Consider the following 11,621-nt stretch of genomic DNA (forward strand, 5'->3'; position numbering starts at 1 on the left):
CAGGAGGGTGGGACTGCAGCAGGGCCTAGGGTCTGCAGTAATGCTCCTCTTGGAAGAAAAGCCAAACCCACCAGGAAGAAGTTTTATTTTTACACACCCATTATTTCTGTCACTGGGATTTGCTGTTGCCTTTAGTTTTTCTGTAATAAACAAGCAGTTGCCATGGGAACCTTGCTATTAGTTAAGGCACAAATGTATTGTCGGGGAGAACAGCAGTAATATTTCTTGTGCTGGGGAGCAGCTCTGCTCCATGTGGTGGAATGTGGGTGGGTTTCTGCACCAGGTCAGGCAGGCTGGGACTGTCAGGGGGTGGGGAGCAATAAGCAGCAGGGTTTTCCTTCCTCTGAACTCTGAGTTCTGCAGAAAAAAATGTGAAGCAACTGGGTGGAAAAAAGAAGTGTGATCCCTGAGGTATTACACTGTTTGGCATGAGGGCTGCCTGCTGCTCTGCTCGGTCTCTCGTGGTTTCTCCCATTGCGATGTGCTCCAGTCCCAATGCCAAGTGATGCGACGTGCTGGGCTTGGCTCTGTCGGAGGCACAGGAGCAGCAGCTGGGCAGGGGGATGGAGTGAGTTCGTCCGGTGCCTGTGTGCTTGAGGCCAAATCCCCGAGTGATGGAGTAGAGAGGCGTGTGCTGGGACAGGTTAAGTGCTTTGCAGGCCACCAAGAAGTCATCCAACTTCTCTATGAGTTTGAGCAGCACGTGTGCTGCTTCTGAAGGGGAGAGTAGATGGGTCAGGTCCCCTCCTCCTGTTGGGACATGTCCCTGCAGCTGGGGGCAGCGCTGGGCGTGATCTAGTGTGGGAGCTCCACTTGGTGAGACACTTGAGTTGTAATAAAAATCTTCATCTCTGACCCTCCCACCTGTGGTGACCAGGAGCCGTCAGCCTCCCCGCTCTCCAGAGCTTGTGTTTGCAAAGGCTGATGGTGCGGGTGCTGCAGGGGAGCTGTGTGCTCAAGGGCTCGTGCTCCGCTCGCTCATCCGGTGCATCGTGGCTGCGCTGGGCGTTTGCGGCTGTTGAAAGCTGTTGCTGCAGGGTGCCCACGTATGTTTTCTGTATTTTTGACAGCTGCAAGAAGTGGCAAGCTTTGTGTGTGAGCTCTGCCCTGCGATGGGCAGGGGAAGGGAGTGTGGCTGGCTCTTCCCATCACAGGCGTGCCCGTGCCAAATGCACACGTTTAATGTTAGAGCTCAAGCCCAGCCAAGTGCTCCTTTCCCCTTGGCCTCGGCACAGCCTCCCCACATCCTCTGCTGATGGGGTTAAGTGCAGCCCAGCAGCCCTCCACCGTTCCCTGAGGCTCTCTGTGCCGCAAGGCTCCAATACCTCTGGCTTGGAGGTTGAACCATGTGTTGGAGGGATCGCGGGCTCCCACAGCAACCATGGGGGTTCAGGCCCTCGATCAGTGACCCATTCCCTGTGGGAATACTGCTTTTCTTGCAAGTTTTATCTCGGCTTTTTTTTTTTTATGAGCTGCTTTTCAGTCAGCTGGAGATGGAGAGGGATAAATCTGTTATGTTCTCTGAAAGTACAGCCATCCAGCGACTCTTATTGATATATCAGCAACTGCTGGAACACCAGATTTATGATTTCTGGGCTCGGAAAAGTGCCAGCAGAAGGTCTGGGAGCTTTGGGAGAAAAATTACCTTAAAGGGAAACATTGGTGCAATGGGTAAAATACACTCTTATTGGCAGCAGAGGAAATGAGAGCAGACAGGGCTGCTCCTGCGGTGTGAGTGCCTTCATGTCATTAATATTTTCCTCTTCTTGTGCTGGTCCTCTCTGAACTGCTGAATGGCAGAAGGGAAGGCAGCTAAAGTCACCTCCACTGATTCACTGGGGCCCTCTCCAAATAAATCCTGACTTCCAGCTTTTTTAAAGGATTCATGGAGGAAGCAGCTGTTCTAAAGTGATAGATTTTATGAATCCAGGAGGCTGAAAAAGGATGATGACCAAGTGGGACAGGAGTGCATTTGCTGAGAGAGTTGGGCAATGGGATGGTCAGGATGATTCTCACAGATGAGATTTGGATTTTCTAGGAAAGAGCCTGGTATGTATGGGTTGTTATGAACAGTATTTATATATAATCCCCCACCTCTCCCAGGGAGCTTTGGGGAAGTAGTGAAGCTGTCTTTAAGACAGCAAAGCCCAAAGCCAGACCTTTGCTTTGAGAACTCTTAGCCAGAAGTGCAGCCCCCCTGCTTGTAACAGGGCTTCGCCTGCCTGGCTCAGCTCCGCAGCCCCTTTCCCTGCAGGTGAGAAGTCCCATTTCTGATGGTGCTGGCAGGCAGGGAGCGGAAGGGCCAGCCCTGGGCATGCTGCGGGCACAGGAGGAGCCAGTGCCCTGGGGAAGGTGGTGCGGGCAGTGAGGAACTCTCTGCACAGCGCTTCCCAACAGCACAACGTGGGTGGGGAGCTGCCCGCCAGGGCAAGTGCAATAACACTGGCAGCCAGCTTTAATATCCTCAGAGATGTTAACTCCAGAAAAGTGCTATTTAAGGTATTAATTTTTTTTTTAATAAAATGAAATATTTCGTGTAGTACAGATCGCTGCCTGAATACAGGAGCGTCTGCACAGGTCCTTGGCAGAAGTGTTTGACAGCTTGTGCTCGCCTGTGCGAGGGGAGGGATGCCCGTCCTCCTGCTCTGGGCAGTGCTAAAGGGTTTGTAGCTCTGCAAACCACGTGTAGTGAATTTTAACGCTGATGGAGAGAGATGAACTGACAGCTCTCTTTGCTATCCCATGGTTGTCACCACCGCACCCACGTCCCTCCTGCACCCGGCAGCAGTGTGAGGCTGGGCACTACAAGTAACAGGGTGGGGGGAAAGGGGTTTGTTCAGCAGCAGAACAGGGAACTCGTTTCTCATATAAATGTGAGCTTATAAGTACGTACTGATGAATATGAAGAAATAGTTGTGGTGTCCTTTTTCTGCAGTAGAGGCTGTAGGTTGCAGTGTTGCCTACTCTCTGTCCCATACGAGCCAGTATTGTATTTTCCACCAGGAATTGTTTGAAATGGCTTCTGAGCTGCCAGGAGAGCTGGTATCTGCCTTGGTCAGATGGAGAAATGCTGTAGGTGCAATCCCTCAAACGAGAGACAGCTGTTTTCCCGTTACCTTCCTCCTCAGCCCCATCATTTCTGTTCTGAGATCAGATCATTACAAAAAAAACAGGAGATGGAAAAACACCTTTCTCATTTTACCCAGAGCAGCTGGCAGTCGAGTTATCGTTTACACTGGTATAAGCAGGAGAGGTACTTGCATAATTGCATGGAAAAGTGGAAACAACCTGCCAATTTAGGAAGTTGTGTCTGGCAAAATGGCTCCTTCAGCTCTTTTGGAAACTATGGAGGGTGGAAAGCAGCAGGATTAGGGCCAGGATTTGGAGCAGGGCAGGGGGAGGAAAAAAAATCAGCCTTGAAATGGAGGAGCAGTCTCATTGAGGAAGAGGAGCAACCCTTGCCTTTTAAGTCTGGGGAGCTTAGGAGTAACGTGGTTCTGGGCAGTGTACTGATAGGGATGAGTGTCTGCTGAACGGACGATGAGCTAATAAGGCTGGTTGTTCATGTAATCGCTGCAGGGTTTTTTATTTGATGTGCTTGGTATTTATCTGATGTCATAGATCCTGGAGCCTCCACAGAGGCCCTGCTGCACTTGAAATGCAGCTTGGAGGAAGCCAGCCCCAATCCTCACATTACTCAAACGGGGATGCTCTTATGGTACAGCCAGGACCCCTCCACCTGCAGCCGAGCAGAAACCAGCCTCATACCCAGCCCAGCCCTTACGCCGCTGCTTGGGAGGTGGCAGACAGCAGGAGGAGGGGGCTGTCTGGCATGCCGGCACGGGGGGCAGTGGGAGCAGAGCTCAGCTCTCAGACCAGCCACACCGCAGGGCTCTCGGCTTTGCGGCAGCGAGCTTTGGGCAGCAAAGCGCGACACAGGAGCAGTGTGGTCCCCATGGTCCTAGTCAGGTTTAGGACAGAACACTGGTGGTGTGTGCATCTGCTTCAGGTGCTGGCACCACTGGAGTGTGTATAGCGGAGTTATAAATCATCTGTAAAAAGTAAAACCACATCATGCTTGAGAGGGAAAGTGAACAGCTGTGGGAGAACTGCAGGTAGGGCTCCTTTTGGAGAAGGAGAATGTGATCAGCGAGTCAGCATTTGTTCATGTTTTATTTGGATCCATCTGGCATGCTCTTTGGTGAGTGTTATGAACATTGTGAATAACTGTCTCTCTCCTCCCCCCAGTCTTTTCTGCAGTGGCTTCTAGCGACAGTGAGAGCGACTCGGAGTGCAGTTCCTCCAGCCTGGATGATAAGCCTTTACCTGCGGGGTCAAAAGGCCCACAAGGCAGAAGGCACCGAGCAGGGCTGGGTGAGGAGTTGCTGTTCCTTGTGGCTGGAGAGTGGGAAGTGTAAAGCACTTGAATGTTTGGCTCTTGGTACTGTGGGTTTTGGCTCAGCCACTTGCCTGCCTTACACAGCTGCAGCCCACTGGCTTTAGCTGTGCCAGGTGTGGATTTGGTCCTTTCTCACCGGAACAGTAGCAATGGTCAAACTGGTGGTGGGTCGCTCCATTCCCTGCAGCCTTTCAGGGTCTGCCCTTGCAGCTGGGAGCTGCTCCCGGCTGCCGGGCAGCACATCTCTGGCCAGCTCCCTCACTCCTGACTTTGTAGCACTGGCATTGCTGGTGCCGTTTTAGGAGTGGGAACTGCTCCATTTTGACCCAGCTCCTGAGGGTGCCTGGCTGGGAGGGGGGAGGCTGCTGGTCTTAGGACTTGGCCCAGCATCTGTAACTGGTCCTCCCTCCCACAGCAGCATCTCTCTGTTGTGTCCCTGCAGCACCCATAGAGGAACCCAGCCAGTCTGTGGGCAGGGCACTGGGGAGCACCCACTCCCCTGCTCTCTCAGGGAGCCGCGGCAGCCTGGACAGCGAGCAGGGGGCTGCCCTCAGCGCCACAGAGGGCTGCCAGAGTGACCAGCCGGCAGACGGGCGTGACAGCAATGTTGGCAGCAGGGTCCATGGTAAGCTGAACCTCTTCTCTGGGCAGATCCATGCTTTTGGGGCTGACTTCCCTCGAAGCACAGCTTTCTCAGAGGCACACCTGGCAAAGCTGCGGCCTGGGATCACCTTTCTCTGCTGCTTTTCTCATGGCAGATGCTGTCACAGCATTACAGCTCACTCCTTCCCTCTTCCCTGAGTGCAGAGTCTATTCTGCAACATGAGTAATCGTCTGGGGTGGGAGCTGTCTACACCCACCTGCGAGAGCAGCTGTAGCCTGGGTCTGTCCCCCTGCAAGGGCCCGGTGGAGCTCCTATCTGCCCTGCAGAGGCAGCAGAACAGATTGAGCTTTTGCTGAAGCAAAGCAGAAGTCCAGCAGCTTTATGAAACTGAATAAAAATTTTCCTGATGTTAGATGGCTCTTAAAGCCAAGCAAGGCTCTTCTCAGAACTCTGCAGTGCAAAAAAAGACACTTTTTCCCCCTCAACAACCTTGGAACAATTAAGTGACTGTGAGAGCAGAGGCTGCTATCACATCTGATCTGGAGCAGCTGAAAGAGATGCAAATGTGTTCTCTGTGCAGTTCCCACTAATCTATTCAATAACCCCTTAAGTTATCGTTTAGCGCCGCTCCCTTCAGAGTGTTCCTACCACCCTGTGAACTGCCACTCCTTTTGTTCCTGAGCCTGTTTTGTGCTGTGCATGTTGAGGCGTAAATTGGATTAGAAAGAGCAGGTTTATCCTTTGGTGCAACATGGAGTCATAGTCCCCCTCCCTACGCTTCCCGCTAGAAATAGCCAGCATATTCTTTCTCTGCTTTTCCCTCCCTTCCCAAGTTTCAGGCATTTGCAGTTTTCTTTAATTTTAGTTTTCGCAAAGCAAATCAGATGGGTGATACTTCTGCTCTGTCCATGCTCTCTGGATTATAGTACGGCACCAGACTGGGCAGTTTATTTTAAGCCCCCGTTGACTGTGGCATTAGAGACAGCTGGTTCCCGTTGTCTGTTGGCTTTTATGTCTGCCGGAGTGGAGCAGCAGTTCGTTCTGCAGGATTGAAGTGGGTGGTTGTGGGTAGTGGGTGTGACCCCTTGGTGCTTTTTCTGCTGGTGCTACATGGCCATGCTGAAGTCTGGATGGATACACACCTGGACGGTGTGTTTGTATAGTGTTTAGCACTTTGGAGCTTTCCTGCCAGCTGTTTGAACTAACTGCTGGCTGGCCATGACAATGCAGACAATATCTCAGAGGCAGAAAATGCCTTTTTCAATGCTTTCCAGTGGGATCTCTCCTTACTAGGCAGGGGAGAGCTAAAAATGACAGACAGCTTGGAAATATGTTTTAAAAAATTAAAAAATTACAGTAATCTCATGAGCCCAGTTAAAATAGTCCCTGACATGTAGAGGGGATCTGGCTAAGAAGAAGGTTAAGCCAGGTTGGCTGACTAGAGAATATCTGTAAAGATCTTTATTATGTCTGGGGTCATTTATTTCCTAGCCTCCTTGCAGAAGGGGCCGCTTTGTTGAGACATGGTGCTTGCAGCAGTGAGTGGCTTGGTAGGAGGGCTCCATGGCCCCCAGAGCTGGGGGAGGGAGGCAGGGAGACAGCAGCGAGTATTTCTGCTTGAGTGTGCTGAGTGGGGAATGAAGCTGGTGGTGGTTGCAGTCGGCAGGCACAGGCTTGGGAACTGATGGAGAGTGGCAGCAGCCAGGGTTCTCTGTGTCATGTCATGTTGGGGAACGTCAGCCAAGCATCCTGCTGGACCAGGGAGCTGCTACGGGCTCGCAGGGAGTTAGGTGGCTCTATGGCTATGGCTCTGCGATGGCAGGAGGCAGCAGTACAGGCTACAGAGCAGCTGGCTTGTCTTTGAGCCTGTCCTGTGCTGGTGTTACCCCTTTCTGCAGTGTGGGTGCTGGCAAGGGCTGGTGTGGCAGCGTTAGAGTCTACCAAAGGTCTCTGCAAGGAGGCGAAGCTGGAACCTGAGCGTGTTGTGGGAGGCACACGATGTGTTTGCCATGGCTGTATGCTCTGTCCCAGAGTATGGGTCGTCTTCAGCACTTCAAGGTGAGGAGGAGAGAGGGAAAGTGAGTTTGGTTTCCCTCTGATCTGTTTGGGATGTGGTCTTGCCTCCATGCAGAGAGTGAGCAGCAGGGGTGAGCACGGTCGGCATTTGTTTACTCTGAGAGCACTTAACGTGCCCAGCTGGAGAGACGCTGCCACGATGTGATCTGTGCAGCGAACTATTGGCAATTACGATCCATTACGTATGAATTTAGTAGTCAGCATTATGCAGTGATATGACTTGTGTGGCCCCATGCTCTGTGCAGCTCTGTAGCAGGTAGTGTGCACAGATCAGACGTCCAGGAGGCTGCAACACTGAATGCCCCTGTGCTTTGCCAGCAGCCTGGCAAGAGCAGAAAATAAAGAAAAGAGCAAAACCAGTGCTGTAGTCCCTTAGGAGGTGTCCTGCTGTCCAGAGGGGCTCACATGAGCCTCAGGGCAGGTAGCAGTGCCTCTCGCCCTCTTTATTTAGATCAGAGCTTCATCTGTGAGAGGCTTTACGCAATGGGTCCCTCTGGATGCCACTGCTTGTAAAAAAGCAGAGGCCTCTCCTGCTGTTCATGTCTAGAGAGTGGTGGAGGTGATGGGTGCTGTATGTCACGACTGGCAAAACTCTTTGCTGCATCAGCCTGTCTATGGGACAGTCCCAGTGCTCTGCTCTGACCCAAAAGTAGAGCAAGGGGCAAACATCCTTTCTCATTTAAATTGCTGATCCTCAGTCGCAGACTGAGGACATTAAAGGGAGATTTTGCTATAGCTTTTCTGAAAGGCTCTGAAACTTTATAACACCGTGTTGAGAGCAATTTTTGCTTCATATTGGCACCTCAGGTGTTGTTCTACCGATGACTTTCTTTTCACTTCTTTTTCTCACCTCTGCTCTAATTCTGCTCTTAAGTGCAACCTTGGAGAGCACTTCAGCATCCTTAAATCCCAGGCCACAGCCAGAACAGGGAATTAGGGAGTGGTACTGCAAATGTGGCTGCTCTCTTAGTCCTTAGCTCTTTAAGCCTGAAGGCCAAGACGACAGCGTGGTTGTGCGGCCAAGTGAAAGCAAGGAGCTATTAAGAAGAGTTTGTAGGTTTCCAGTGTGTTGCTCCGTCTGGGGTTTGGTGAGGCAGATAATGAAGCCTGGGGTTTGTCATAAAATGACTCACTGTCAGAGCTGCATTGGGATTTAGGCAACCTTAGCCCATGAGCCAAAGTTGCAGAAGAGAGTGGTGAGTTGAGAGGCTGCCAATTTTTTTTTTTTTTTCTACCACCTGCTTTCAAACCCTTTCAAAAGCATAATTTCTGAGGGTCTTCTGAAGCTCCAGTTCCTGGAGATGCCCACTCTGATGTGATAGCTGCTAAGAAGGTCATGCGCTGGTTTTCCTGGGGAATGTTTTATCCTAAAGAGAATGAAATTTGCACATGGAAAAGAAGCACAATCTTTTGTTTTCCCCTTACTTGCCCCCAGCTAGGGAGGTGATTCACCTTGTTCTGGCTCTAGAGATGATATGTTAAGAGGTACCTCAGTTAAAAAAGAGCAAAATCCTCCCTATTGTTAATTATTACATTTTTATTAAAGAAAGGGAATATTAAACAGGATGAAACAGAGAAATCATCAGTATCTTACAGTGGTTTTGATTAGCCCATGGAAAGCTTTTAATGGAGATAACATCTTGGATCTTGGGCCTGGCTGCTGCAGGGGGTAGATTAAGAGCAAAATGCATCTCTCCTCAGATCAGCAGCAAGCTGTGCTTTGGTGGTTCCCAGTTAATCTAATCCCAGTTAATCTAATCCCACCAATCTCAGTGTCTTCTGAGGACCATGACTGAGGAACGGGTCAGTTCTGTTTGGTATTCTGTGGGTCACCTGAACAGCTTGCTGGCAGGAAATGGTGAGTGAGCTTGGCATGGGCTGTGGGGCTGGAGAAGGCTCTAATTTGTGCTTAAAAGAGGAGGTTTGGGAAACAGCCACAAGATAAGCTAATGAATGAATAGCATACGTCTGAGTGCAAATCACAATCTCCCCATCTCTGCTTGTTTGCTAATGTGTTGTCTAAATCATTAATACTTAAAGAGTAGTACAGCAGCTGGCAGTTAAACAGAACCATGTTAAACAGTGGTGTTGCTGAGTCTGGGAGCTGAGATGATGATGGCAGCGCCTGGTGGGGTATAAGAAGTGTCGTGGCTTGCAATCGCAGGGTGAGACTGGTTGGAAGGACCTCCAGAGGTCAGCAGGTCCAGCCTGGACCCTTCTCCCAGGGTGCTGAAGCTGTAGCTTCTACATAGCTGCCTTCAGCTGATTGCTTTGTAGCTGTCATGCTGGGAGAGGCTGAGCAGAGCTGAGAAAAGGGCCTGGAGCTGAGAGAGATGGGCAGGAAATGCTGCTTCCAGCTCTCTTAATTTGGGGAGATTTATGCCCTGTCTTTCAGGAATTTACTGGATTTAGGAATGAGGTGGTGTCACTCTCTCTGTGGCTCAGTGCCTCCCCAGCTGGGGTAGGCATCAACTTTTGCTCATAAATATGCAAGCTGTTAATACATGAGACAGGCAGAGCCATTCTGCATTATTTTCATGGCAGGAAATTCTCAGGGCATCCTTGAAGTTAACAGCATTAACTTCTTTTTTTCCTTCCCTTCTGTTTCTCAGATGTCTGTTTGGCTCCCTGGGGGACAATGATAAGGTGGCATTTTGCTTCAGTGGGTCTAACTACTCCATTCCATGTAGGAAAAAAAATTGTCCTAACAGTAATGAGGCTCCAAATGGGATAGTAATTTCTTTAATGACTTTCTTCATGGCAGTCTTTGGGGAGTTGATTTTTGTTTTTCTGTGCTTGGTGGGAAAGTTGCTTAAATGTTTTCAGACCGCTCGCTTCCTCGTCCATGTGAGCTACAGCCAAACAGCGTAGTCTTCCAGGGCTGGCTTTGCAGTGGGGTGAAATAAGTGGGCAGCTGTGCAAGGGAGCTGTGCTCACAACCCTTGCTTTTCCTCCCTCTGCCTTCGGCTTCTGCCTGCACTGCCCCTGCACTGAGGGCACAAGATAGGAAGAAAGAGGGGGTCAAATGTGGAGGACACGCTCTCACCCACACCCAGCCTCTCCCCTCCAAACCTGTGCCTCTGCACTGGCTGCCCCATCAATCTTTGGGCGCTGCTGTTTGCCTCCCTTTGCTCAAAGCTTGCTTCCACTGCCATGGGATTGACTTTTCCGGATGCCAGGGAGGATGAGTTGTCCCTCTTCCACAAAGTGAAAAAATTGAATTGTGCCTTCATGATTGAGAAGCTTTGAGCTGTCTCTGCCTCCTCGTATTGGTACTGCAGAGCACCAAATGGTCCTGCTGGGTGGACATGGAAATGATTCAAGGTTTGCAGCACTAGGAAATGATTCAAGGTTTGCATTCTAGATATAATGCATTTGTAAATATGAACCTCAGAAGAAGCATATGCCCCCTTCCATGTTTTAAGGAATTAAAGTATTTTTGTCCTCAAGTGGTGCAAGCAAAACATTTTCAGCTCTTTTACGTCTGCCTTGAAGTTAAGTGAATAAAAGGTTGAGTACCTACAAAATAAATTACTTTCACTATTTTTGTAATTCTTTATGGAGTTTTAAATTGAAGACTTTTTCCTTGAAAATAGAGGAATGACAAAGACTCATTCTCTTGCCTCTTTCACTCAATATATCTGGAAACAAGTCTGCTGCTGAAGCTGAAACTCCTATTTTTGTGCCTTCTTTCACATTGCAGAGGTCTGTGCTTTGGTCTTTGATCAAACAGCCTGTCTGGCCTCCTGCCCCCACATCCTTAGACTTATTCTCTGCCCTTTGCAATACGTTTACTCCTCGCGCTTCCAACCTTCTATTCAGCATTTTGCACAAAGCACTGAGGGCAATAGTTGATGTCGTCTTTCAAAACAAAGCATAAAGGAAAGAGCATGGAAAGTCAGTAATATAGAAGTTAAAAGTCTGGATTTTGGAGTCTCTGTAAACACATTGAGAGGTTTTATGGCTCGGGAGGTTATCTTTCAACTGGGACATCAACCAGTAGCTGGTGGGAGGAATTTGCAGGACTCCCCGTACCTTGAACATTTCACATGAATGCAGTGACTGGAAACATCCCTTGTCCTTTCTAATTTGTGTTCCCTTCAGTTCAGAAAATGGGGAGAGAAGTTAGTACCGACCCACCGCTGCCTTAGAGCACTCCACACCGCCAGCCCTACATTTTACCCCGTGCACTGGAAGTAGCGTGTCCCAGCAGACCCTGAGTTTCAGCAGGGCCTGCTGAAGTCATTAGCTCAGGTTCGTTTAGTTGACATGAGCCAGAGTGCCCTCTGCAGCGAAGCACTGCTGTCCTGCACCCATCCCCAGCCACAGGCAAGGACTGCATTCTGCCGTGGCTCCTGTCCATGGCCGAGGCACATGGAGGGCAGGAGAGTCATGTGGAGGACCTGCTCTGTGGCACATGGGTGCTCTTTGGAAACCTCTGAGAGCTGAGGCTTGGCTTTCTGTCTGACCTGGTCCTTTGAGGGAAGCATGTACCAGAGGACCAGTTCTAGCAGTACAACTCCTTCTTTCTCCTTCTTTCCC

The 11,621-nt window shown here is 50.1% G+C and overlaps 1 protein-coding gene across 1 annotated transcript in view; it reads left to right on the forward strand.

Annotated features, from left to right (window-relative positions):
* Positions 1 to 11,621, forward strand: part of RPH3AL (rabphilin 3A-like (without C2 domains)) — a 31,858-nt gene that overhangs the window by 19,964 nt on the left and 273 nt on the right. The window contains exons 6-7 of the mRNA XM_010292075.1: positions 4,261 to 4,374; positions 4,842 to 5,024. Coding sequence (XP_010290377.1) covers positions 4,261 to 4,374; positions 4,842 to 5,024 — 297 coding nt within the window. The remainder of the gene's footprint in view (positions 1 to 4,260; positions 4,375 to 4,841; positions 5,025 to 11,621) is intronic.

The sequence above is a fragment of the Phaethon lepturus genome, unplaced genomic scaffold (genome assembly GCF_000687285.1).
Source record: "Phaethon lepturus isolate BGI_N335 unplaced genomic scaffold, ASM68728v1 scaffold58, whole genome shotgun sequence".
Classification (NCBI taxonomy): domain Eukaryota; kingdom Metazoa; phylum Chordata; class Aves; order Phaethontiformes; family Phaethontidae; genus Phaethon; species Phaethon lepturus.